The sequence below is a fragment of the Aspergillus luchuensis genome, chromosome 3, assembly GCF_016861625.1.
Source record: "Aspergillus luchuensis IFO 4308 DNA, chromosome 3, nearly complete sequence".
Lineage (NCBI taxonomy): Eukaryota > Fungi > Ascomycota > Eurotiomycetes > Eurotiales > Aspergillaceae > Aspergillus > Aspergillus luchuensis.
The window spans coordinates 3,407,147-3,433,213 of NC_054851.1; the positions used below are offsets into that span (position 1 = coordinate 3,407,147).

The 26,067-nt window shown below is 52.3% G+C and overlaps 12 protein-coding genes and 1 non-coding gene across 13 annotated transcripts; 8 read left to right on the forward strand and 5 right to left on the reverse strand.

Annotated features, from left to right (window-relative positions):
• Positions 1–390: 390 nt before the first annotated feature.
• CLP1 (cleavage polyadenylation factor subunit CLP1) lies at positions 391–2,233 on the forward strand (the record flags this gene model as incomplete). The annotated part of the gene is made up of 3 exons (XM_041687732.1): positions 391–528; positions 634–1,396; positions 1,452–2,233. The coding sequence occupies 3 exons, from the start codon at positions 391–393 to the stop codon at positions 2,231–2,233; spliced, it is 1,683 nt and encodes a 560-aa protein (XP_041541588.1).
• Positions 2,234–2,655: 422 nt separating this feature from the next.
• On the forward strand, positions 2,656–3,627 carry AKAW2_31143S (chitin deacetylase CDA4; the record flags this gene model as incomplete). The annotated part of the gene is made up of 1 exon (XM_041687733.1): positions 2,656–3,627. One exon carries the CDS (start codon positions 2,656–2,658, stop codon positions 3,625–3,627), a length of 972 nt encoding a protein of 323 aa, XP_041541589.1.
• A 128-nt stretch (positions 3,628–3,755) lies between these two features.
• Positions 3,756–6,047, reverse strand: AKAW2_31142A (uncharacterized protein; the record flags this gene model as incomplete). Its single annotated transcript, XM_041687735.1, has 1 exon — positions 3,756–6,047. One exon carries the CDS (start codon positions 6,045–6,047, stop codon positions 3,756–3,758), a length of 2,292 nt encoding a protein of 763 aa, XP_041541590.1.
• A 1,141-nt stretch (positions 6,048–7,188) lies between these two features.
• On the forward strand, positions 7,189–7,500 carry AKAW2_31144S (uncharacterized protein; the record flags this gene model as incomplete). The annotated part of the gene is made up of 1 exon (XM_041687736.1): positions 7,189–7,500. One exon carries the CDS (start codon positions 7,189–7,191, stop codon positions 7,498–7,500), a length of 312 nt encoding a protein of 103 aa, XP_041541591.1.
• Positions 7,501–8,024: 524 nt separating this feature from the next.
• ZTA1 (quinone oxidoreductase family protein) lies at positions 8,025–9,080 on the forward strand (the record flags this gene model as incomplete). The annotated part of the gene is made up of 2 exons (XM_041687737.1): positions 8,025–8,800; positions 8,858–9,080. 2 exons carry the CDS (start codon positions 8,025–8,027, stop codon positions 9,078–9,080), a joined length of 999 nt encoding a protein of 332 aa, XP_041541592.1.
• Positions 9,081–9,187: 107 nt separating this feature from the next.
• AKAW2_31146A (uncharacterized protein) lies at positions 9,188–10,869 on the reverse strand (the record flags this gene model as incomplete). The annotated part of the gene is made up of 5 exons (XM_041687738.1): positions 9,188–10,076; positions 10,125–10,373; positions 10,423–10,440; positions 10,494–10,579; positions 10,630–10,869. The coding sequence occupies 5 exons, from the start codon at positions 10,867–10,869 to the stop codon at positions 9,188–9,190; spliced, it is 1,482 nt and encodes a 493-aa protein (XP_041541593.1).
• A 1,459-nt stretch (positions 10,870–12,328) lies between these two features.
• Positions 12,329–12,637, reverse strand: AKAW2_31147A (uncharacterized protein; the record flags this gene model as incomplete). The annotated part of the gene is made up of 1 exon (XM_041687739.1): positions 12,329–12,637. The coding sequence occupies one exon, from the start codon at positions 12,635–12,637 to the stop codon at positions 12,329–12,331; it is 309 nt and encodes a 102-aa protein (XP_041541594.1).
• A 794-nt stretch (positions 12,638–13,431) lies between these two features.
• On the forward strand, positions 13,432–14,902 carry AKAW2_31148S (inositol polyphosphate multikinase; the record flags this gene model as incomplete). Its single annotated transcript, XM_041687740.1, has 2 exons — positions 13,432–13,517; positions 13,660–14,902. The coding sequence occupies 2 exons, from the start codon at positions 13,432–13,434 to the stop codon at positions 14,900–14,902; spliced, it is 1,329 nt and encodes a 442-aa protein (XP_041541595.1).
• Positions 14,903–16,356: 1,454 nt separating this feature from the next.
• On the forward strand, positions 16,357–16,428 carry AKAW2_t30018S. The gene has a single exon. It is a non-coding gene; the product is annotated as a tRNA-Met (tRNA).
• Positions 16,429–16,836: 408 nt separating this feature from the next.
• RSM19 (mitochondrial 37S ribosomal protein uS19m) lies at positions 16,837–17,576 on the forward strand (the record flags this gene model as incomplete). The annotated part of the gene is made up of 4 exons (XM_041687741.1): positions 16,837–16,879; positions 16,960–16,975; positions 17,142–17,324; positions 17,534–17,576. 4 exons carry the CDS (start codon positions 16,837–16,839, stop codon positions 17,574–17,576), a joined length of 285 nt encoding a protein of 94 aa, XP_041541596.1.
• Positions 17,577–18,250: 674 nt separating this feature from the next.
• AKAW2_31150A (putative TFIID and and SAGA complex TAF10 subunit) lies at positions 18,251–19,201 on the reverse strand (the record flags this gene model as incomplete). The annotated part of the gene is made up of 2 exons (XM_041687742.1): positions 18,251–18,709; positions 18,833–19,201. 2 exons carry the CDS (start codon positions 19,199–19,201, stop codon positions 18,251–18,253), a joined length of 828 nt encoding a protein of 275 aa, XP_041541597.1.
• A 687-nt stretch (positions 19,202–19,888) lies between these two features.
• TBF1 (putative MYB DNA binding protein (Tbf1)) lies at positions 19,889–22,682 on the reverse strand (the record flags this gene model as incomplete). Its single annotated transcript, XM_041687743.1, has 4 exons — positions 19,889–21,172; positions 21,226–21,879; positions 21,941–22,419; positions 22,592–22,682. The coding sequence occupies 4 exons, from the start codon at positions 22,680–22,682 to the stop codon at positions 19,889–19,891; spliced, it is 2,508 nt and encodes an 835-aa protein (XP_041541598.1).
• Positions 22,683–23,995: 1,313 nt separating this feature from the next.
• Positions 23,996–25,573, forward strand: AKAW2_31152S (uncharacterized protein; the record flags this gene model as incomplete). Its single annotated transcript, XM_041687744.1, has 1 exon — positions 23,996–25,573. One exon carries the CDS (start codon positions 23,996–23,998, stop codon positions 25,571–25,573), a length of 1,578 nt encoding a protein of 525 aa, XP_041541599.1.
• Between the last annotated feature and the right edge of the window lie 494 nt (positions 25,574–26,067).

Consider the following 26,067-nt stretch of genomic DNA (forward strand, 5'->3'; position numbering starts at 1 on the left):
CCTCTATAATGTGGTTTTCTTTTCCTTTTTTCTATTTTCTGTTCTACACCATTTGGACCGGGGCTGCACCCTGGAGTCGTGATGCAATCGGAATGGTTTGACTGGATTGTGTTCGGAGTTATGTCATTGTTAGGTAGATTTGCAAATGATGGATATGCAGTAACTATGAATTGAACATTGCCATAGTAGGTATTTTGTGTAGCACTTATAGTAAAATATAGATGATCTAAGATAATAGTAAGATGTCCTGCGAACGCGAACCAGTCGGGACGGTTCCGTCCTGCAAACAGGCTAAACATCGTCATTCTCTCCGCCTGTTCGGAGCTCTACCAGAAACTCCAGTCCGCATACCACACTCCAGATAACGAACCCAATTATCCAGGCGATGCCATGTCGCTTCCCGGTCTCGATCTAACACAACCCTCGGCGGACCGCGAGTTCGCCCCCGCCCCGCCCTCTCAAATCAGCCTCTCCAAGGGCTCCGAGTGGCGGTTCGAAGTCGCCTTTGGCACGACCGTCCGCGTAAAGGTGAGCTACCATAACCCCCCCCCCCCCCTCCTCAAGCAATCTCCATATCTCCCCAATTCACACAAAGAGACAGCCGACTGACATATCTACCACCTGGAGAACTAGCTCTTAGCCGGAACCGCCGAACTCTTCGGTACCGAACTAGCCCCCTCCCAAACCTACACCTTCTCCGGCACCAAAGCAGCAATCTACACCTGGCATGGATGCACGCTAGAAGTCAGCGCCGGAGAGGCCATCACCGGCCTGGACAGCCTCGCCCCAGGCGGTACGAATGGAACAGCGACGCGCGGACTCGGCGCGGGCGGCTGCCAGAGCGAGTACGTGGCGGAGGAAACACCGATGATTGAATATGCGAACGTGCATTTTGCGCTGGAGACGTTACGACAGGAGGCCAAGGCGACGGGGAAGGATGGTCCACGGGTGCTGATCCTCGGACCTGAAGATGCGGGCAAGACGAGTCTTTCGAAGATCTTGACGGCGTATGCGACTAAGGTGGGCCGGCAGCCGCTGGTGGTCAATTTGGATCCTACGGAGGGAATGTTGAGTGTTCCGGGGACGTTGACGGCTACGGCGTTCCGGACGATGATTGATGTTGAGGAAGGCTGGGGGAGTAGTCCTATGTCCGGGCCGAGTGCGGTGCCGGTGAAATTGCCTTTGGTGTACTTCTATCCGATGCAGAATCCGTTGGAGGCCGATGGGTCGGTGTATAAGTCTATCGTGTCGAGGTTGGCGCTGTCGGTGACGGGGAGGATGGCCGAGGATGAGGATGCTAGAGAGACGGGGATTATTGTGGATACGCCGGGGATTTTGAGTCAGAGTAAGGCTGGGAATGTCGAGATGATTAATCATATTGTGACGGAGTTTGCAAGTGAGTTTTTTCTTTGATCCTGGTGAGGGTGTATGCGCTGACAGGTTTGACACAGTTACGACGATTCTGGTTATTGGCTCCGAGCGACTGTACAGCATTATGATGAAGAACTTTGATAACAAGCCTACGGCTAGTGCGTCTGCAGCGGCGTCGGATGAGCGCATTTCGGTGATCAAGCTGTCCAAGTCCGGGGGTTGTGTTGATCGCGATGCGGCGTTCATGAAGGCTGTCAGCGAGTCGCAGATCCGGACATACTTTTTCGGCAACCCAATTCCCTCGACGGCATCTGCGGCGCTGTCACTGTCAGCGTCGTCATCGTCGACGAATGTTACATTGTCGCCGCATGCGCAGCAGCTGGACTTTGGCGCTTTAGCGGTCTACAACTATACCATCGCCTCAGCAGAGGAGGACGAAGATGAGTACGACCCGTCGCAGCTGGGTACCGGCGATGCCTTCCTCCCCGGTGGGAGCAACGACGTGGATCTGGGACAGACTCCGCAGGAAGAGACCCCGGTAGCACCGACGCTGCCTGGGATTGCCGGACCGGTGAAGGAAACGGTGACGCCGGCTGGATCGTCCAACGTGCCACTGAAGAAGGTGCTACCTCCTGCGCCGACAGCGCTGGCTAATTCGCTACTCGCCATCACACATGCAAGCTCGACGGCCAGCCCGGCGGATGTGCGCGATGCCAGCATCATGGGCTTCCTGTACGTAGCGGACGTGGACGCGGAGAAGGGCAAGATCCGAGTGCTGGCGCCGGTTGGGGGTCGCGTGCCACCGCGGGCGATTGTATGGGGGAAGAAATGGCCTGGAGAGGTGGTGGGATTAGTGGGATAATACCAGTAGCTACATAGCAGACATTATGGCAGAATATTGTATTGCATATCTAACTCACTCTTCTTGTCGTATTCACCCCACCAAGGTCTAGATCCCTTACATACATACCAGACATGCTCCAACGGGATCGCCGCATACCTCCGGTCCGCCTCCTGACATTTCCCCAATTTGAACCTCCTCCCCACATCACATCGTCGAACACATTACATTCACATTATCCCTCATTGCAATCTCTCCCACCGACACATATTCACCATGGCCTGACACCATCCACTCGCTACACCGGCCTTCCACACCCCATCCACAAATACTACACACAACAGCAACCACAACCACACCCAACTCACCTCCGCACACCATCCTCACCACATACCCAAAGAACCACCCACCCCAAGCACAAGCAAAGCAAAGCAAAGCAAAGCATGCCCCGCCTCCACCCAACCTCCCTCCTCCTCTTCCCTCTCCGCGTCCTCGCCATCCCATTCACAACCCTCATCGCACGCATCCCACACCTCCGCTCCCGACACCGCCGCACCCGCACCCTAACCATGCTCCTCCCATTGCTCATCCTCCTCCTCATCCTCCTCGCCCTCCTACCCCTATACATAATCTACCGACCACCGCACGCACTCATCCGCTCCATGGCAGAGAAGTACCCGGATACATTATGGGAGATACCACCACCACCACCACTGCCCAACACCAACAAGAACAAAGATACAGAAGTAAAAGAAGCACCGAAAGAGAAACTCATCGCCCTAACCATCGACGACGCCCCCAGCGCCTACACCCTCGACATCCTACACGTACTCCAAGAATACGACGCGCGGGCGACATTCTTCCTCATCGGGTCACAGATCCCCGGCCGGGAGGGGATACTCCACACGCTAGTGAAGAGCGGGATGGAACTCGGGAACCACGCGATGCACGACGAGCCGTCTGTGTCCCTGGAGAGGGAGGTGCTGGAGCAGGAGATGCAGGAGGTGGAGGGGGTGATTGCGAGGGTGTATGAGGAGGTTGGGGTGGAACGGCCGAGGGATGGGAAGGGGGTGGTGCGGAAGTGGTTTAGACCTGGATCGGGGTTCTTTTCGGGGTGGATGAGAGAGCTGGTAAGGGGGCTCGGGTATAGGATTGTGCTTGGGAGTGTGTATCCGCATGATGCGCAGATTGGGTGGGCGGGGGTGAATGCGTGGCATGTCAGGAGTTTGGTTAGGGAGGGGAGTATTGTTGTGATGCATGATCGGAGGAGTTGGACTGTAGAGGGGTTGAGGAGGGTGTTGCCGGTTTTGAAGGGGAGGGGGTTTAGGGTTGTTGGGTTGGGGGAGGCGATGGGGATTGTTGATGCTGCTAATAATGCTGGTGGTGGTGGTGGTTCTACTGATGGGGGGAAGTAGGATGATTGATTGATTGGGTTGGATTGGATTGGATATCAGGTGTACAGGTATCATCAACACTAACATACAGGCGGGTTCCTGACAAAAACACACACACAAACACGAACAAAGAAATACATGGTATCGAACTACTCGTTTCGCTTCCATTCCTCCACGTTGCGCCGCATCTCTCCCTCCACGTCGTATCCTCGACTCGCGTCTTCCAGCAATTCCTCCTCGCGGTCCCGGTAGCGTTGCTCGGCGTCGCGCCGGCGCAGCGCCACCTGCTTCAGATACATCAGGTCGTTCGACTGTACCGCCTCTGCGAACTTGGCGCGCATGCGCGGGGAGTACAGCTGACAGCTTGCTTCGCGGCACCGAGACGGTCCGTCGCCCGGGAGCAGTCGCATGGACGTCGAGAACTTGCGCGCAATGGGGTGTTTGGCCCGGACCAACGGCCACACCACGTCATCGTAGCAGTCCTCGCACACTGTCAGCTCTGGCAGTTGCGGCATGTAGTGCCACGTGCTGAGGATCCGTCGGTCCCGCCGACAGTCCCGCAACACTACCTTGCGTCGAGCGTACGAGAGGAACTCGGTCACGTCGGGACGCAGCATGTGCTCCTGGTCGGCGCGGTTGGCCGCTATGTCCAGGCAGTCAATGTACCGGACAAATCGCGGGCTGTCTGTCAGAAAGTCGCAGGCTCGTTCCTGTTTGGTGGAGCTCCGCTTGAAGGTGTCTCGGTGCTGCGGCATCAGGACCCGTAGGTTCCGCACGCATGCAGAGCACACATTGAACTGCGGGAGGTACATGTTCGTTTCCGGGTCCACAATCCGGTACCAGTGCTGCTCGGTGATGATGCGCCCCGGGCACGGCTTGATGCTGAGGGGTGGCCGTGTGACTTGGTGCAGCAGCTCGAGGTGGTCTAGCTGCTTCTTGAGCGTCTGCATCCATGCCAGTCGGGTCCAGGGCTCGCTCATGGAGCAGCGGATTTTCTCTCCACGGGATCGGGGACTGGCTAGGACGAAGTGGTCGCGGAACTCCGACTTGCGCATTTGCTTCATGCATGACGGGCAAATATTCAAATGGGGTAGTCCCTTGACCGTGTGCCAGTCCTGGTATCCGGCGATGGGAGTCGATCTGGGGCAGGGCGGGAGGAAAAACGGCCGTTTGGGCGATGTCTGACGGACAGCATCCTGCGATGAACTTCGATGGCGAACAGCGTCCTGTGAGGAGCTCCGTCGGCGTGGTAGTGGTGGTGGCTCAGGAATATCCTCGGGAGTCCGTGGGAGCGACGAGGACCTCTGCGGCACGTCATCTAGGAAAGATACGGCCCGCCGGGCTGGCAGCTGAGCGGTTGACTGAGGTTTGTCGCTTGAGATTGATCGGCCTGCTGGCTTAGTGGCCAATCCCGGACGTGGTGGAAGTTGTGGTGCCGGGGCTGCAGCTGAGGAGGACGCCTCATGTTCATCTGCACGGCGGTCAGTAGCTGGCTCCTTGGGCGTCGACGTGGACCTAGGACGGGTCTGCGGAGCGGTGCTCTTCGGCGCTGTAGTGACAGCAGGGGTCATGGATGGCTCCGCGGGAAGTTCAACCGGGACACTTGGTTGATCAGTAGACGGGGGACTAGGCGTCTTCGGCACATCGCTTGAGCCTCCCTTGGCACGAAGTTCTTGTCTCTGGCGGATCTTCTCTTCCAGCCTTTCTGCCACGGAGAGTCCAGTGGGCGACTTTTTGTCCGTTTGAGGCGCGGCAGGTTTGTTCACAGGTTCAGGCTTGGTCTTGGACTTGACTGTAGCCGAGTCGGACTGGTAGCCGGATTTTGTGGTGAGGGCGTCGGCGGAGCGGCCATGTTTCACACTCCCGAATCTTCTGGGCAACGATGGAGTAGACTTGCTTTGTGTGACGGCAGGGGTGCGTATGTTCGAAGCTCTCGAGGCATCCCGGGAACTCTGGGCTGTATCCCTCTTAGGCGGGCTGTCTCTCTGGGCTCTAGTATCCGCCCTGGGGCGGCCTCGCGTTGTAGAGTCCTGCCTCTGAACAGCTGGTTTCTTGGATGGGTCCTGGGGTTTCTCTCGACTTGCAAGTGGCGCGGACAACGAGACTGCCTGGTCATCCCCGACAAGGTAGAGCATCGGGTCCTGTTTCTCATCCACCGGGGTTGGCGGCCCTACGTTGTCCTCAGAGCTGCTGTCACGGCTGAAGTCCTCATAGATGACGGTCGTCTCCTCATATGAAGAGTAAGAGAAAACATCCACAAGGACTGGGTATTGGTCGACGGTTCCGCGGGAGCAAACACCTTCGAGTCCGGGCATTTCTCCAATTTGAGACAATCCGTGTAATTCGCGGGAGAGGGAAACAGCTTCGTCTTCCACACATGGCGACGGCGGCCAGTGGGTCTTCTTGCGCCAGCGCAAGCTCATCTTGGTGGTAGAATACATTTGGTAATAAAAACAGAAGAACAAAGAACTTTTAGCAAAGAAAAGCAAAGCTCCAACGGGAAAGTATCGGTCCTGGGGGGCTATCCTGCGGTGGCACGGTGGATCAGAAATACTTTCCGGGCAGTTGGCATCATATATCCGTCGAGCATCGGACTCACTCGAGAAAGGGTCTCGAAAGGATGAGCAAGAAAAAATAGCAGACACACACACACACACACACAAGAGCGTTCGGCAAACAGCAATTGGCACGGAAGTGATCCAGATGGAACAGAGAACAGTCAATCAACTCGCAGATGAGACAGTCAGATGGCCTGGGGGTCCTTTGTGAGCGGCTAGAATTATGTATTAAGCGACAGAGAGGTTAGTTTCTGATGTACACACCCCAAAAATCGGGGGAGTTGCGAAGAGATTTTTCGAGAGGCTATATAAAGTAGACAGACCCCAATGGGAAACCTGGTCGGGCAGCGCCTCTCCGGGGATGGTGGCCCTATCAGGGCCTGGGCTCAGACATTGGGCGTTAACAGGCAACGAATCAATCCCACTAGCCCTGAAACATGGCGATCGTGGCCAGACGTCAAGCGTTGGGAACGAATGGATCTCCTTTAGCCATGTCAACAAGGAGTCGCTCATGAAACCATCTCATCCCTATGCAGGTGAGGTCAAGTGTGGTCTGTCCGACTGTGGGACAACCTGTGCTGGCAGATTCATTCATTCGCTATCCCCGCTTTCCGTCGACCGATTAGGTACGCTGACGGGCGAAAGAGATTTTAGTCTGCGGGAAAGGCGCCACTTTCGAGTATTGGCGTGGATGATTGTTGGTCTAGTATACAGTAGGCACAGCACGTCGTGAGCCCGACACGCTTTTTGGCAAAGCCACACAGCCTCCGCTCAAGAGATACCGGGCAACTCGGCACATTGGGCGTCATCAGCTACTGGTGCCACCTTTTGGGATGAGCTGCATGCCCCCTGACCGATGATGCTGGGGAGATCAGTAGCTTCCAATGATATACGATTCACTGTTGGAAGCGACACTGCTATGACATCAGTAGGAAAGACGGTGAAAGAGCAAACGGTGGCAATATGCATAGCGAGGCGGTAACACAGGGGGGCTGAGTTGTCTGGCTGAACTGGATGATGCATAATGAAGTTGTCCGCGGAAGGGATGAAGAGGATGAAGGCCCAATGGATGGAGGATGAAGACAATCCGGAATGCTTCTGGCGAAGCACGAGTATATGTCCCGATCGGGAATTTATGCATCAAGGAATAAGGTCGCTATGCAAAACTGACTCAGCTGTGTACGGCACGGTCCGTCGGCAGGAAGCCGGCATTTGTCAGCTATATTCCCGACGGTTCGGACTTGCAGCCGATGGCGTCACTCCGTCGGATGAAGAGGTGGTCATTCTATGGACTCTGGAATTATTGCCAGAGAGTAGGAAAGGAGTCGCTGAATAGCTGAAACAGCGAATACCAATGAGCGCAGTAGAAAATACCGACCGAAAGGTCTGCTTCAGATCCCGGTGATACAGTGCGGAGACGCATCGGACATCCTGACCCAATATCCGCAAGCGCAACGCAGAATAATGAAGAACTGCGGGGAAGAAGCGCAGAAAATCAAGCTTCAAATGACGGGGCTCGACTGCCTCAAGTCGCGGTCCACTTTCGGCAAAAACCAACCAGCAAGACCGTCGAGCTCCGTCAATCGTAGCCGGGGGGAAGAACTTCCACCTTCCCCCACCCGACTATCCGGATATACTTAACCCACCTGCTGTCCCACCCCTCATCGCGCAACTAGAAATACCCCCGACAATCCAATGCCCCTCCATCGCGTCTTTCCTCGTCTTATCCGATCCTCTATTCCATCCATCACCACCACCACTACTACATCAACCCTGTCTTCCCCAGCGATTCAACGACTCTCCGCAATCAACTCCCACCTCCACCCCACCATCGCATCCCCCATCCGCACCCTCACCACCATGTCCGTCCCTCAAACCATGAAGGCCGTCCTGGTCGAGAAGCTCGGCGGCCCCGAGGTCCTCGAGTTCAAGTCCGACCACCCCGTCCCCACACCCAAGGAAGGCCAAGTCCTCGTGAAGAACAACATCTCCGGCATCAACTACATCGACACGTACTTCCGCACAGGCCTCTACCCCTCCGCGAAGCCCGAGATCCTGGGTCGCGAGGGCGCCGGTACCATCGTCGCATTGGGTGACGGCCCCAACCCCTACAACTTCCAAGTCGGAGATAGGGTGGCTTGGCTCAGCACTGGCGGATATGCTGAGTACACGGCGGTGCCGATGGCCAAGACGATCAAGATCCCCGAGGGGATCACGGATGAGAACCTGATGGCTTCATTCCTGAGTGGGTTGACGGTTCTCACGTTGGCGAAGGAGACGTATCCCGTGCAGAAGGATGAGTGGGTGTTGGTGCATGCTGCGGCTGGCGGGGCGGGTACCCTGATGACGCAGGTGCTGAAGTCCATCGGCGCGAAGGTCATCGGAACGGCTGGTGGTCCTGAGAAGTGCCAGCTGGCGAAGAGTCTGGGTGCTGATGTGGTGATTGATTACCGCAGTGAGGAGGGCAAGGACTGGGTGAAGCAGGTGAAGGAGATTACGGGTGGTAAGGGCGTTGATGTTGTTTTTGATTCGGTTGGCAAGGATACTTGGGAGGGAAGCTTGGAGAGCGTCAAGCGCAAGGGTACTATTGTTTGGTTTGGCAATGCTAGTGGTCCGGTGCCGCCTTTGCCTTTGCAGTAAGTTGATTCCTACTCTGGTTGATGGTGTGAGGTGCGATGCTGATGGCTTTATAGGAAACTCTCCCCCAAGTGTGTCAAGGTCGCTCGGCCTCAGCTCTTCGGCTACATTGAGACTCGCGAGGAGTTCGAGTTCTACGTCAATGAGCTGTTCTCGCTTCTCCTGTCTAACAAGCTCAAGGCCAAGGTTCACAAGGTGTACCCCTTGGAGGAGGTTGCCCAGGCTCACACCGATCTGGAAGGAAGAAAGACCACCGGCAAGTCGATGCTGAAGCCTTGAGCTGGTGCAGTTGCTATGAATATATGTTTCAATAGAAATCAATTTGTTTCGACTATTTGGAAATGAGCCGTGACTAAGATGAGAATATGATAGTAGCTGTTAGAATCCTAAGAATTGAGCTTCCGCGGACAGGCCTGCTCTGGCGATGCCCACAGAGTAACAGACGAGTCATCCTCTCCATCACTCTCTGCTTTGGCTAAATCTCTCGGCTCCTTCCATCCAAGCATCAAGTCATTCACGAGAGGGGTGTAGTTGGAACCATACGTTCTATACGCATCCTCGAAATAATGGAATCCACAGTTCAGCTCCCATACTGGAGTGATTACCTTCATTCCCGGGTAGCAGTACTGAAGTATGTTGTCCTCCATGAATAACTCAAAGTTCTTTTCCGGCTGCTGTGCCACTTGCTCCTCCGGGCTGAGGTCGAAATCAGGCATACCTGGATCTCGGTAAGCCCTTGCTAGCAGCTTTCCGACGGGAACAAGATCCGGAGCATGCGTCTGGTAAAACTCGCGGACGTCTTCTCCAGGAGGATGAACAGCGGTAATTTCAAACCCATCAATATCCTCAATACGCACTGCGCACAGCGTATCATTCTCGGTCAATTCCTGGAACCGGAGGGCATGACGATTCTCTCCCGCGCCGGCGAGGGCGAATTTGACGATTTTGCGGGCTGTCTCAGTCGTCAGGCGAGGCGCATCGTCCTTGGAGTTTTTGCATTGATTGTCCTCCACATATGTGTCATGGAGCTCTCCGCCGAAAAGCAAGGAGCAACACGAGTTGAAGTCACCAGGGCCTTTGGCCATGAGTTGGTGATTGTTCCACAGCTCCCTTGTAGCTATATCGCACGAATTCCTGGCCTGGTCGATGTTATCATTGTACTCCGGGCATACATCATGGTAGAGGAGGTAGGACAGAAAATTTCGGATGGTGACTGTCGCCAGCTTAATCATATCTTCGGTTTCCGGATTGAAATAGTATGGAAAGAAGGAAGTCCTATTGGGAGTCAGTCAAAGGTAGTTTCAAGGGGTGTATAACTCGTACAGAAAGCCGCGAACGACTGCATCAAAATCCACGGTAAGATTAGATCTGTCCTTGCCTACACTGGTCATTGCCCGCGCCTGTAGGATCTGTTCACTGTCCAGTTGCTGAAGGTCACGGCCGTCCAGCCCCCCGAACATTCTCTGACCGACGTTCACCCCGCCATACGCCAGATATTTCAGGAAGACATCTCTTCTGTCTGACTCCAGACGCCGATTCTTTTGGTAGCGTAAAAGGGCATCCTCAATTCGGCTTGGACTAGTCAGTATGAGTGCCAAATCCATGAGGTGGTAAGACTTACTGGGTGAGAGGTCGCGAGCTTCACGCATATTGCGGTTAGCAGGTGCGAAATATGGAAGTTTGGGGACATACACATTGTAGAGCTCCTTCTCAGCGCTAAATTCCTCGGGGGTAATGGGCGCGTCGACGTAGTACTCTTCGAAACCGGTTGGCTTGTTCTGTAGACCTTAGTCTGGCTGCAATTCGTTACATCAGTTAGCATCCTCACCTTTCCACGCTTGCTCTTGGGGCGCGTCTTGCTCTTCTTCTTTTTCTTCTTGGCCTGGTCAAACTCAATGGGCAACTCCTCGAGTGACTGGGATTTAGGGCTGTTAGGGGCCGAGTCTGGGTTATCTTCCGGTGTTTCTGGTAACTGGTCCGTCTGCTGAGGATCGTCGATGGTTTTAGATGCAGCTGGGCGAAAAGGAAGCTCTTTGCCAGTATCTGAAGGATCACGAGAGTCCGACATCGTGACTGCAGTAGCAGACTCCTGAGATGAGATAAATAATAAGGAGTCGGCCTTAAGAAGAGGATGCGGGGATGGAGGAAAGCGAGGGAAGATGGAAGAGAGAGATAAAAGCTGGAGGGGTAATCTGGACGTGTGGGAGTTGGAACTCGGGAGTTGCACAAGGAACACCGTGGAACATTGTTGTGAAAATCTTTAGTTTATTGGCAGTAGAATAGATCTGAGACTTCCTGGATTCACAGCCAATGATGGAAGAGTCGAACGTGATAGAAAGCACTGACAGTGAAGCGAGTAAGAGGGATTCACCTGTTAATGACTGGGACAAAGCCGGTTCCTTCCATGCCAGCACTTGTTAGGCTGGTAGATGCCGTTCATACCATGAAATGATATCGATACCTCAAGAGAAATGGTAAGAGTCGCATTGATTGGACCGCTACAGATCAAGACTATTGTGAAGATTCATGTCTACGGATGAATAGTAATGATTCAGCTCAATATATGCCACATTTACCAGGCACCAAAAGCCTTTTCCAGCTTGTAATACCAGTGCGGTGGGCCATATTACATTTTCTCTGGGCTTTGTCTGCTCCAGAGCCTAGGCCTTTGCTAAGGTCAGTACTAAGGCCATCCTCGAGGGGGTTTGAGGGAAGATGGCGTTACTGAGTGCTGCGATTAGGTTTCTGCTGGGTGAGAACCAAGCGTGGGTGATCAAGTGTCTTGGAAATCGATCCAGATAAGAAAAGCGCTTTGCTTGGGGCAGCTTTCTACCGTGATAACTATGAGACGACTCTGCTGCTGATTGTTTACAAAACTTATCTGCACAAGGGCCAGGCGTGGGAGATCTATTGAAGTGTGAGCAGATCCATATGCCAGCATCATGTCGCTGCATATTGCGAGCTTGTACTGAAAGGGGGTTACTATCTGCACCCTGATGGAGCATCGGCGAAGAGAGGATATAAAGTTTCCAGCAACGATGGTGGTCTGCCAGGATAACTGGGGCCAACTCTCACTGCAAAGGCTTCAGCCGCATGATGCTCCTGGACACAGTGGGCCTGTTGCTGGAGACCAATTCAAAGACAGTGAAGGTTTCCCATTACAAGGGAATCCCTGCTGCAAGTTAAGCCATCCAGCCTCATGCCAAAGCCAACGGATCACTTATCCCTCTACCCAAATTGTTACCAGTGCGTGGAGCAGATGCCCGCGTCGGTAACTCCGAGGACGTAATCTATTGCATCAACTGACTCGCGCATACCAAGATCCCGAGTGTCTGAGCCCGAATCTGCGAACCAGCTGCTGGAGCAAACAGGGTCAATGACAAGGCTGCCATTAAGGCAGCCCGACAGCTTATTTAGCGGGGTGCAGATGTAAATTTGCGCAATCACCAAGGCACACCCCTTTGCACGAGGCTATGCGAGGGGTGATACGCACTGGGGAGGATGAGTCTACAGGTCATGCCGAGTCCCTATACGCCAAACATCTGCCGCAAGCCCCTGGTGCTTTCATAGGAAAGTCGGAAGAGGTGGGAGTCTCGATGGATCAGATCAATATAGCAGGAGAAACCCCAGCGCAGGTCCGTTTGAAGTTGAGGAAAGTCGTGAGAAGTTGCAGCGGGAGATGAAGGCGCAACAGTGTGCAATGAGAGGGCCAGCTGATGAGAAACGATGACTTGAACATACAGCCTTGTCTGTGTAACTGGCTCTGAAAAAATCAGTGCCAGTTGAAGTTCCTGGGCGTATGGATGACATGGCTTTCGTGCATAAACTCCTATCATGATGCAACATGCAGATAACTCACCATCACCATGAAATGGAATTAGTCAAGGATGAGTGAGTGAATTAGACCATGACTCTCTATGGCACCATATTCAAGCAGGCTGAAATCTGGCACCAGTATAAGCTGACGTGCTGGTTATTGGTAATTTTCTCAGCAAAGCGCGGGTGAAATCCAGTGGAACGATGAAGTATAGAGAAGAACTTCCAGCGAATGATCGCCGGCATGCGGCATCATAGCGCCTGGTATTATACTTCCTCTGGGCTGCACTCGAGCCTTCTCGGATGATTACATTGCTAATACCGACCATTCCTTTGAGTTCATCTCGGGGATCCCTGGGCGGTGCAGGTTTGCTCGGGCCGCTTTGTGTTTCCTTGGGGGAAAAAGTCAGTCCATCGTCCAGCGCAAGAAGAGCGGATGCTTGCATGATTCTCCGCGGTTGCACGTCACTTCAGCTCGGAACAAAACCAGCAACTTCCACCACTTCTTTTCACTCACCACCACCTCCTGTGGCTTGTCCCTCCTTTTTCTGCCAACCCTTTGTTTGCCCTGTCGACCTATTACTCTCTCCTTTGTTTGATTGCCTCCTTTCCCTCCTTTTACTCTTCTCCGGCATTTGCCTAGATATATATACCATATACATCTTTTTTTTTCTCCCTTACCCGACTCGTCCTGCGCCCTTCCGCATCGCTTCCAATCCTCATCGCCTGTGACTCAACTCATGCGGAATGCCGTCTAGAATCCAACGGTCTCTGTTGGACAGTGAATAATCCCTTAGTTCTTCGGACACCCAATATGTCTTCGTCGCGGTCGGACAGCTTGAAAACCCAGAAACTGGACACCGACAGCTTTGTCGCTTTTGACCATGCCGCCGCTGGCCAGTAAGTTCTGCCTCTCCGCCCTTGCCGCAAGATACGAGATGCTTCATGGCCAGCACTCCTATTTTCACCCCCTCCCCAAGCAATGTTTGTCTGCTCAGCATACGAGTCGTTACAGGTTACTGACCTCGTGCTACTAATACAGCGACGGTGTCCAATGCACTTTGTCCGGCTCCTTTATCGCAAAGCCCTGCACCCCCGAAGAAGTCGCGTTTTACGAGTCTAGCGCCCTCCACCCGGAATTCAGAGAGTTTATCCCTACATACATAGGGACTTTGACATCTGCCGACCAGCAGCAGTTCTCCGCCATCGAAGCTGCGCAGCAGTCTGGTGCGATTGTTCTCCCCGGATCAGACTACTCCTCGACATCGGGCACGCCGGGCGCGACCGCACCAGCGCAGCCCAGCGCGGCAACCCCGGGATCGGCGAGTACCGCGCAGGATTTACCATGGGTTCCTTCGAACGGGAAGAAGCTGGAGACAGGAATATCTATTGTGCTGGAAAACGTGGCTTCGGGGTTTAAGCGGCCGAACGTTTTGGACGTGAAGCTGGGCGCAAGGCTATGGGCTGATGATGCGCCGCCCCAGAAGCGAGCGAAACTAGATGCTGTATCCCAGGAGACGACAAGCTCAAAGCTGGGATTCCGGATTGCGGGGATGAAGGTCTGGACGGGCGTGAGTGGAGAAAGCGACGAAGGAAGTAAAACCGATCCGTATGCTACGAAATACGAGGGTTCCGAGGGGGCGCGGGGCGAGGTCATCGAGAAAGATGGATATAAGCGCTACGACAAGTGGTATGGGCGGTCTCTCACTGAAGACACTGTTATAGAAGGGTTCCAAAAATTCCTTGCTGGTGCCAAAGCTGGGGCCGTTGACCGCTCCCAGTTGGTCGCCCAGAGATTGGCGGACGAACTGAAAAAGGTACAGCATGTGTTGGAGTCAGAGGAAAGCCGGATGTATTCTTCAAGTGTTTTGATTGTATATGAGGGAGATCCAGAAGCGATGGAACATGCGCTTGTGGAAGAACAAAAGCCCCGGCCTGAACGGAGTGAGTCCGAGGACGAAGACGAAGACGAGGAGGAGGAAAACATGGAATTCCACATCCAGCAGGGCGGGTCAATCCAGGTGGTTGATATACCGGTCGGTCAGGTAATCAAATCGCACCAGGCAATCAACATCAACATCGACCCCGAAATGGCCGAGCTGGCCGATCTGGGAGACTTGGGGGATTTGGAAGATGATGAGGATGAGGATCCCCCGAAGGTGCATGACCTTCGTCTGATCGATTTTGCCCACGCCAGCTGGACACCGGGTCAGGGGCCGGACGAGAATGTGCTCAAAGGGATACGGAACTTGATCAAAATCCTGTCCGGACTTGCCGTCGAGTAAGTGTACGATATGCAGGCCAAGGCATCGAAACTCGCGGGCGATTTAGATGCTATATGAAACAATTTGGTGTTAGCGAATATACAAATGTACATCAATTATTTGGTACTGAATACCGTTGCATAAATCTTCATGTTGCAGGGTAGAACATTTGCACATGGATGAGTGCTGTGCACATGGCTCGTAAGCTTAGGATAATAGTGCCAAAGTGGGGAGCTTTAAACATCAACCCAAGCATGTTAGCTCAGGGGAAGAGCGCCGGGCTCATAACCCGGAGGTCCCTGGATCGAAACCAGGACATGCTATCTGATTCTTTTTTTTCCCCCTTTTTCCCATCTGCTCTCTTACCAAGACAATAGAACAGCAATCAAATTGTCCGTACACACTCTCTTATTGATCTCTTCTGATCTGTTACGGTCTGCTCTTTGACAAGGCTACACGTCATCTCTCAAAGATATAGCCTGACTTCGTTGGTTCTCTTCTTAACGTTCCAAGACTCTATACTAGCAGGATAACTTACATTTTGACATTGTCAAACATCCCTACATCACAGGGCATGCTGGGGGAGATAATCGAGCGCAATAGATGTATATATCACCATGCGGAGAACTGCCCTGCACATTACAATTCTGCAGAATGGTATACATCTCATGATATAGTATCCCCAGTGGTAGATCGCGAAGATCCCAAAAAGTGGCAGGCAATGACAACCTACAGACCGTCGCTAGACGAACGTAGTAATCCAAACCATCCATCCTATCAGCCAAGACATGAGGCAATCGTCTTCCGTACATTGATGCATTCTCGCATGTCTTCCCAGCGACGCCAGGCAAATGAATTGTTGGGCTGACATCATGGTACAAACCATCATGGCTGATATCAAGATGTATATACGGTGCTCAAGAAGATAGACTTAGCAGAACGATCCTTCGAATGTTAAATCAAGATGAGGCTGCCTTGGCGACGAGTTGCTACTTGTGCTGTGTGATCTATACGAGGTCTCCACTGATTTACGATAGCACATGCCTACATCACTTGCCAGTGTTATCATGAGCTGGCAAGCTTGATGAGATGACAACCTGATCATGTGGAATGTCAGGACCATGGAATACATCCCGATAGAGGAATACTCTACTTCTATCTATGCATCTAATAACGACTAACTACACTCTCGACTCAGGATATGTATGAGACCCACCAACGGTACATAATTTCCTCATACCACATGCAACACCAGACCATAAATAAAAAAAAAAAAAACACAATATACCATAGAAATCACAAACAGCAACCTTCAATAGAAGTTGAAGGGGAGGAAACGTACCTCCGTTTGTAGCCGGACATCTGATATCACGTGAAGCGCCGCCGCACATTGAAATCTAGGAACAATCACACATTCATCCATCCATACCCTATTGAGTCATAACATTAACAACAAAATTCCCTTCAATTAACCCAGCATGTTAGCTCAGGGGAAGAGCGCCGGGCTCATAACCCGGAGGTCCCTGGATCGAAACCAGGACATGCTAGCTAAATGATTCATTTTTTTCTTTTTTGTCTCATGCAGAGTGGATTCGCGATGTCATGTATGGAGTAGATATGGATACTAATAGTACCGCATTTCGCTCTTTTCACTCACTCAACTCACCAGTTTGGCACTTTTATTTTTGTATGAATTAGAATGGCTTCTTAAAATGTCAATAAATACATATATGTACTGAAATAGACAAAAAACCCAATAACCACGAACACCTCATCAGTTTATATTATAATGCAAATAAAATCATAGACCATAGACCAATCCCCAACCAAGCATAAAATCTTACATAATCCATCCGCCCTCCGCTCCATCTCAAACCCATCCCAATCAATCATCCATCGCAAACCCGCCGCCGGTCCGCATCAGCCAAAAGCCAACAGCACAAAAAAAAGCCAAGATGTTCCCCACGCGAGCCCTCTTCTCTCGCTCGGTCTGGAAGGGTGAGTCTACTACTACCTCTTATCCCTTTATGAATCTCACTGGAAGAAATTGAACCCCATCTAACATTGCATACCTACAGGCCCGAACATCGTCCCGTACGTCGTCGCATTTATTTCCCTTTCCTTCCTTCCCTACCTACATTATAACCCTGTTATCACCGCAACTCAATGCCACATTACCTTCGATTTTGATTCATTAAACTCGCCGCTGAACGCACATACGATGGATCTAGAGATATATGCTAATAGATAACGTGAATAGTCTCCCTCTCCCCCGCAAACTCCCCGCTCCGCCAGGAACACCACCGATCAAGACGCAGAAGCGCAGCGCTACGATCCTGCCTAACTTCGTGGGATTGAAGTTCCAGGTTCACAATGGGAAGATTTATCAGGATGTTGTGATCACGGAGGAGATGGTCGGGAGGAAGCTGGGGGAGTTTGTTGCGTGAGTTTTTTTTTTTTCCCTTCCCAGCCTTTTTTCTTTTTCTCTTGTTATAGCTGGGATGGGTTGGGGTGGGATATGGAAGGTTGGGGAGGTTGGGAGACTGGGGTGCCAAAAGGAGGAGTGGGAGGTACTGGAGGAATGAGAGATTCGATTGGCGTGTGATGATGATGATGATGATGGAATCACTGCTAACTGAATCGTTTCGATAGGACTCGAAAGAGATTCACGTACAAGCAGTCGAAGAACAAATGATTGCTTTTCGGGTTGTGTGTGGCTGTCTGGCTATGTGGCTATCCTGCTGTGTGCTCTGCTTGGAATCTTACCGCGTCCTCTGTGATATGGGGATAGGTAGATTGTCAGCTCAAGAGGTATAGCAGACAGACAGGCAGACGGACAGACAGGTGGTGATTTCATATTGCATGGCTAGGTTCTTTTTCTTATTATCTCGGGCGTTATATCCAGTTCCTTACTGCTTATTCTTCCACCAATGTATATCTACGTGTTGCATGTAAACTACTAGACGGATTTACCTTAAAATCAACAGGTCAATGGACTTCTCAACACAGAACACAGAACATCAAGTCACTTCTATTATTGTCTCAGTTATTGTCTTCTTTCTTTTTGTTGGTTGCCGCCCTTCATTCCTACCGTATCATATCATATCTCGATAACTCCGCCCTAAACGCCTTTTGTATATTTCAAACTCGGCCCACATGCAGGATATCGTTCGGCCGTTGCCCAGTATTTTACGCCAGCAAGCAAAGGTGAAAAGAAAAAGTAAAGTAAAACAGCACATCCCATCCCGTCCCGTCTCCGATCTACCCATATTCCCATGCCCATGCCCATGCCCATGAACATCCAGCATGTTTGCACCAAACAAACCCCCCAAAGCATTCCCAACGTGGGAAAAAGAAAGGGGAAAAAAATCACCGATAAAACTCCCCCCTCTTGACACTAACCCCATACTCCGACACTGCCATACCCAAATCCTCCATCGTAAGCACCGTCCGTCCCTGTCCGGAACCTCCTGACCCACCACCTCCAAACCCAGGTCTCTGGATTCCCAAGTGCGTGCCCGCTTTGCCCTTTCCTGCATCGCCACCTGATACGCCAGTCGCAGCACCAGCGGATCCCACACCTGCAGCGCCGGCGGGCATGTTCAATCCCGAGGCGGCGTTCAAACTGCCCATGGGGTTGCTGGCGGAGGAGCTGTTGGAGGCGCGAATGCGCGCGTACTGATACGAGTCGGCGGCAATATCGGCAATGAATTTCTGGGTTGCGAGAGCGAGGAGGCGGGCGAGGTGTGGTGGTGTTTGATTGGGGCCGTTACCCGGAGGCGGAAGACCGGCGAGAGTGAGGTAGTGGGCTGTTACAGCGTCGGGGATCTAAAGATATTCGTGTCAGTAAGATATAGGACAGAAATATGGGGTGGAAGTAAACAAGGGTGGTAGTGGAGAGAAAAAAGTGACATAGGAGGGGAATCCAGGTGGAAAGGCAGAGAATCTTACAATCGGCGCATATTCATCCATCTTGCCCATGAACTCCCGCAAGCTGGTTTCTTTCTTGGCAGGCGCTGCGGCGGCCGCCAGAGCGTCCACGGAGGTGGGCGCGGGGATGGAGTTTTCGGCCGCGGCCGCGGCGTCATTGCCAGCGGGATTCTGATTCGGCATGTTGGCGGTGTTGTTTGCGTTTAGGTCGATGTCCTGTTCGATAGATGCGTCCAGGTTGTTGTCACCGGTATCTGGTTCTTGTTTGGGGACGACAGTCGCGGAGGAATCTTGCGACGCTGCGGGAGCTGGAGCTGGAGCCGGGGCGGAAGTAGGAGCAGCAGCAGCAGCAGCTGGAGGGGGAGGTTGCGAAGCCGATGAGTCGGCCATGGTGGTAGTGTTAATAGTGAATGAAGGTGAGTGGTGGTAATGGGTGGTTGGTGGCTGGCGAGCAAGGGAGGGCCGGCCAGCACTAGTCCAATAGTGAATGAAGGAGCGCGTCGGCGGTCAGACAATGAGCCGGGATGGCGGTGGTGCGCTGGTTCTGAGTTACCAGCACAAGGGAATAAGCTGCAGGGGGGTTGTGTGGGAGGAAGACGAAGAATGAATGGGACTTGAAAGATGGATGGGATGGCGGAGAGTCGACTGGCCGGGTCGCGCTGCCGGAGCGGAGAGCCATTCGTCTCTCTGCTCTTGTCCGCGGTCGGCCCGATTCTGCTACTATAGTGTATCTTTCTAGCTACGTCTACAGCAATTACATGTTTGATATTGGCCGAACAGTCAATTCATAAAGTACAGTCTTGCATTAAGTCCCTAATGCTGCCTCGCAATTACGGAAAATGAACAATGTTGGTACACAGCCCCAACTCTACATGGCCGTTTGTCTCCCCAGCAAGCAAAGCACCCTCGAGACCCCCAATCAACTCCCCCGGACAGTCACATCGGTAATCAACATAATCGCTAGAATAGATGTCGCAAAAGAAAACATAGAACACATTTTGATACATGTGGAAAAAGTGCAAAGAAGAATGAGATAGACATTGAGCAGAAGCTCAGACACAAGCCATGACGGACACTTTATTGTCCAAGATGCATATTGGGATCAACATGGTCTTGATGGTGGGTATGATGCGGGTGATGCTGGTGATGGTGATGGTGGTGGTGATGCTGCCCAAAGGCTTCACCATGCACCTCTTGTCCCAGCGTCTGCATCAAGTTCTGCTCGGCTGTCTGGTCAAACGCCGCATGCGCTCCAGCATCTGGTGGCAGTGGTGATGCCGACATATCGTGGCCGTGCGTCATTCCAACCGGCTGCGCATGTGCACCGGCAAGCGCCATCATGCCCTTGATGCCTTCAACATGTGCCTTGTCCTCTTCTCCCTGCTTCTTCTGCCGTTCGCGGGCCTCACGTTTGGCTGCCTGCGCAGGGGCACGCGTCTTTAGCTCTCCTGTCACAAACTTCAGGTAATACGGCACTTCAATGCCGCTCTTGAGGAAGAACAGCTTCAAGTTCCGCGCCTTGTCCTTCAGTTGAACCTGGTTGCGGTCCTTCAGCGCTTCGCTGATAGTGCCTCCCGGGCCAAACATGGCAAGAATCTGACTCCAGTGCGGGCCCTTGACCCGGTCCAGCCCGGCCATCAATGCGTTCTCCTCCTCCGTCGTCCACGGCCGACGCTGGCTGGGCAACCCAGACTTGCGGCTGCTAGGCGACGACTTAGCAGATGCCGCCATGCGCGCGCGCTCGTAGAGTACTTGAGTCGGCTGAGACTGCGAGTAGTGTGGTATCCCCGGCATATAGCCATGGTTGGCTGCGGCTGAGTTGGGTCGCGGAATCGAAGCAGGAGTCACATGGTTGTATTGCTGGAAGTTGGCCTGCAGGGGGCTTTGCTGGAAAGTTAGTTGACCAGGAGGTTGCTGGTAACCGGACGGAGCGGGACTATGATGATACGGCTGCTGGTGAGTCTGCTGATGCTGCATCTGACCCGTGGGCTGGGCAGCAGAATAGCCATGCAGAATCTGGCCCCCCTGCTGCGGCGCATGCTGAGGAGGTTGCTGCTGAAGTTGCTGGGGTTGATGCATCTGATGCTGTTGTTGGTGCTGCTGTGGTTGCTGCTGCGACGGTTGCTGTTGCTGGTTCTGTTGGGCCTGCTGCTGCTGCTGGGAGCGTCTCAAGCCGTGGCCTTGCAATGCAATTTGCGCCGCACGAGCCGCACGCGCAACCAAGTCGCCGTGCATGTTTCTGTCAACAGGAACATCAGGTGGCTGGGTTGAGACGGGGAATTGGCCCTGCAAAGGTGCATTGGACGGCTGTGAGTCTCCGTCGGACGAGGATGGTTGTCGACCCTTAGCGGTCTTTTTCGTCTGGCTCATCGTTAGTACAGGCACGTGCAAAGATGAATGATGGGGATTCAGACCTGTTGGTTGCTGATGGTATCGAAGTTCTTGGTGATGTAGGAGCTCAAGTCCCGAAGAAAATCCTCCCAGTGGTACTTGTCCGGCAAGGCCTTCATGGCTTCCTCGTTGTTGACGTCGCTCAGCAGAATGTCACGGCGCGAACCGGCCCGCTTGACAAAGTCCGCTTCACTTGGAGCCAGCTGACGAGTCCCTGGACGCCGATCAAGCAGCTGTTGCTCCAGCTCATCGGGAAACAGGTCGTAAAGCAGCTCGGTTCGGGTTCTTTCCGAATTGTTCATCGATGCGATGAACGCCTGGGTCTTAAGTTCCAAAAACAAGGCACCCTGCACCTTGAGTAGACGGCCACCTTCGGGAACAAACACATCAAGGAAGTTATCGTTGAGTTCCGAAAATCCGATCTCCTGCGTGCCAAAAATACTGGAAACAAAGGATGCTAGATTGGCTTTGCGAATAATATCGATCTGGGAGGATTCGGTGAGCTCCAGCTCTGTAGGCGAAAGGAAGGACTTTTTGCTCGAGTAGACTTTTTTTGTATGATCGAACAGCGACCGCATGGTCGCATAGGCTTGGCCACTCTCGGTCTCGGGTTCGGAAACGAAGGACGTGATTTCCTGATACGAGGACTTGGCTAGCAGCGACAGAATCTGGGTTGACTAGAGACACCGCGGGTTAGAATCCTGTAAGCAAAGTCACGCGAAGTAAGTCGCGACTTACCAAATTGTCAAGAATGGGCAGACTCTGAATCTTCAGATGTGAGTTGGCTTTGACAAACACCATGCCCTTCGGAGGCGACGCGCTGGAGGTCTCCGCCAGTTGCTGCTGGCCTAACACACATTGTTCCTCCACACGTTCTGCGTGATTCATGATACTTGAAATCACAGTAGCCATGTCCGAATCAATATCAGCACTGCTTTCTGGTTGTGGCACCGCGCTTTCTGCAGATCCTTCGATGGGAGCGGGCGTGTCTAGAGGACGGTCCACGGGATGGTCCACGGGGTCGACAACACCAGAGCCTAATGCAGATGCCAATTCTTCTTCAATCTGATTTCCCGGTACTTGATCTGCAGTTAAGGTGGTTGGTGGAGGTGGTAGTGAAAGGTCAGCTGGCTCGGACTCGAGACGGCGTTTCTTAGAAGCTGGCGGCGAGAGGGAACCGTCATCTTCCTCGAGAGGGTGAGACATTTTGGGGGAAACTGCCGTAAATTCACGTCAACCCTGTGAATGGAAACAAACAGGGCATACAGGAAGTCTTCATCACTGCAGATGACTGGCCCCAGGGTGTTTGATTTGAAGACAATCTACCCAGGAAGCTGCCGGGGCCAGCGGGAGCAGAGACTCCTTCAAACGGCGCGCAGGAGAACTCACCATGAGCGGCGGAATCGGTCACGGAGGGAACAGGCAACTCAGATGAGGCCGCCTCGTCGAGAGACGGGTCTGTACCTCTCGTGTCGACCATGATAGGAACAATTCCTGATGGAAGGGATAGGCGTTGACTTCCAAGAGCAGAAATGAGGGCTTAGGGGTAGGGCGCAGGCGTAGGGCTTTTGGGAAGTGTTAGATTGAGAATCGCCCCCTCAGATTTTTCCTACTTTTTCCCTCTCCGCCCGGTCGGTCGGGGAACTCGGCTGGGGGTGTGGATTCCAGCTCCATTATTTCCTGGGGATACTTACGATATAGATAGTACACTAGTTGGATTTAATGTTCTGTATTATTTTCAAATTCTATTTATTTATTTTTCTTTCAGTATAATGAAAGACAACATATCCAGTTATGTTTGTTTGGTCATTCCCAGGTCTGTTGTAGTACTTCTGTTGTGTTTCCCCGACCGTCTTCCTGGCCTTTCCTTTTTCGGAAACCCATTCTCTTGTTTGCCTGAGTGCCTGATCCTCCACTTCTCTCTCTCTCTCTATACTCAAGATTCTACTGTTACTTCTTCTCTTCTTCCACCACTCTCTGGTTCACACCCCATTTTGAATCCGGAACAGGCTTCACTTCTTGACTATAAAGTCCCTTCCTAGTGTATCATTTGATCACTTTTTGACCCCTCAGTGGTAACATTCATCCAAGGTTACTTCCGTCTAATGCTACTCTATCCATGCGTCATAGACTACCTCCTATCTCTTTCTAGACCTCTACTTTAAACCATTGCAACACACTGACGTGCTCTAGCTGCTTCTTTAAGGATGATTGGAGAGTGGTACAATGGCATATGCAGAACGAACTCATCCCTGAGGATGCCAACAAGTGACAGTAGATAGACGCGTCTACCACTATAGCCATGTCGAGAACACCTCCTCCTGCAAGGGTCTAAGTTAACCTATCTCTATAGCATCTATAGGCATGATTAGGGAAGCAGACACAGGACTGGTGTGTTCCGAGCAGCTCAGCCCTGATTGTTGGATGGACAAAGGCAGTTCCCATGGTTCTTAATTGTAGGCAAGATTATTGCGCAGTTACGTCCGTGGTCTGTACCAGACGTTAACCGACCATTGGAGGAGTCCAGACACGGACCGGTCCTTGAATTTGACACCTCTAGAACCCTCCTCGCCCTATATTCCATGAGCACTCCCCGCAGGTTCAACATTTTCTATTTCACCCGGTTCCGTAGGATGTAACTACCGGTGCTGCTAATGCTTTTATCTGGGGCCCTCCCACTGTTGGAGATCGACACTCATTCGTGTATACATGATTGTGCTTGATAGTCTTCACCCATAGTGTCGACTGAGCATCTTCATTTTTCTTGAAAGGCCGACTTTAAGAAGCCCCACAATGCTTTCTACGCGCCGGTTTGTCGCCCTTGCGGCAATCCTGCAGGCAGCTACTCAGGCTTCGGCTCAGGATTTGAAAGAGCAAGTTTGGGCGGTATTCGCTTACACTCTATACGGAGACCGTGTCCCGACAGCCCTGCCTCGCCCCAATATTTTGACACCATATGGTGCCAACACACTGTATGAAGCTGGGTCTGCTTTCCGAGACCGATATGTTGCAATCCATTCGACCGACGTCAGTCCGAGTACGAGAATTGAGAGCATCTCTACATATGCTCTCGAAGACGAAGATCTTGATATTCTGTCTACCACCGATCCATCGGTCATTGCGTCTGCGCAGGCTTTTATGCAGGGGCTATACCCACCTCTCAACGATACTTACGACGTGCAATATCCTGACCCGTCGTATCTCATGGCCAATGGCAGCTTTGCGACTGCCCCTATGGGTGGCTACCAATATCCGCCCATTGTCACCGTGAGCTCGGACGACCCTCAGTCAGTCGTGGTGGCAGGCCAAGATAATTGCTTCCTGCATCAGATCGCCAATGCTGACTACCAGGCTAGCACTGAGGCTCAGCAAATGATACAGGAATCTGATGCGCTCTATAACCGTCTTTACATCCAGGCCCTGTCAGGCGATTTTGACCGCTCTTCGGTCAACTATGCGAACTCCATTGCGGTCTCTGAATTCTTAGAATACCAGCTCTTGCACAACGAGACATTGTTGCACAGCGTCAGCCAAGAGGATATAAGGCTCGCGCGCTGGTATGCCGATCAATACACTTTTGCAACAAACGGCAACTCGGATACATCATTGTCAAGCCCAATCGATAGCAGTGCCATTCGCACAATTGCAGGTCAGACACTAGCCGGAAGTATCTTGGATGCATTCGACACCAATGTTCTTTACCGGGGCACCAGTGGGAAACTGACATTCGTCTTCGGAGGCTACGAGCCTGCTGTGGCTCTTACCTCCCTCGTGCAACTTGCATCCCAGGAAAATGGAAAATTTTATGGACGACCTGCGCTCGGGGCCTCGCTCACCTTTGAGCTCTTTAGTCTGGAAAACCAGTCATTTCCAACCTATCCTGACCCATCTCAGCTTTATGTGCGGTTCCTCCTGCGCAATGGAACAACATCACCGGAATTCCAATCTTACCCGCTTTTTGGTCACAGTCCCAGCAGCATCGAAGTTCCCTATAGCGAGTTCAAGGCTGAGATGCAGACCTTTGCGCTGAATTCGACGCAGGAGTGGTGCCTCCAGTGTGATTCGTCTTCGTCAGCTGTATTCTGTCCGGGTGTCCTGGATGATGAAAACGATGGCCCGAGTAGTAGCGCAGCCTCTTCCTCCGGACGCAAAGGAATTAGCCCCGCCGTTGGAGGAGTCATCGGTGCGATTGTGACTCTAGTTGTCGTTGGGTTGATTGCTGCTGCCGGGTTCCTGCTGCTTGGGGTCCGAGTACAGCGTGGACGCAGGCCGAGCTTGGAGGAGATCAAAGGAGGTATTGATTTGGGAAGTGATTCGAACCTGGCTCTGCGGGAACATGCTGCGCCGCCAGCAAAGACGGCAAGGCCTTGAACTTGCATTTGCGGGTTGGCTGACGAGATTGAAACCATTGAAACAAGATAAGTATAATAATAAAGCAGCGTTCCGAGTATTTTTTAGTATTAAGAAACATGTTATTCCACTATAATACAGGAAGTTACATTTTCATATTGATTATCTTTTCTGGATCTAATTACATTTGCCCCGAGGAATGCCATCATAGCACCTGTTGGACAATCTAATCGATTATTGGAGCTCTCTGATCAACCATTTTGCTCAAGAGAAGTAGGAGTGAGTGGCGAGATAATAGACCAAGTGCAACCGACAGTATCTGCATAACGGAACCTTGCTAGGTATCCTGCTGACCTTTTTCCATGGCCGCTTTCACTCCAGCGATGGTGATATATTGCGGAGTAGTCTGTAAATCAACAACTCTTGGAGATGACAAAAATGTCAATAACATGCGAAAGGTATCGTAACGCTGAAACCAGCGATGACTGACAACACCAAAGAAATAAGAAAAAAAA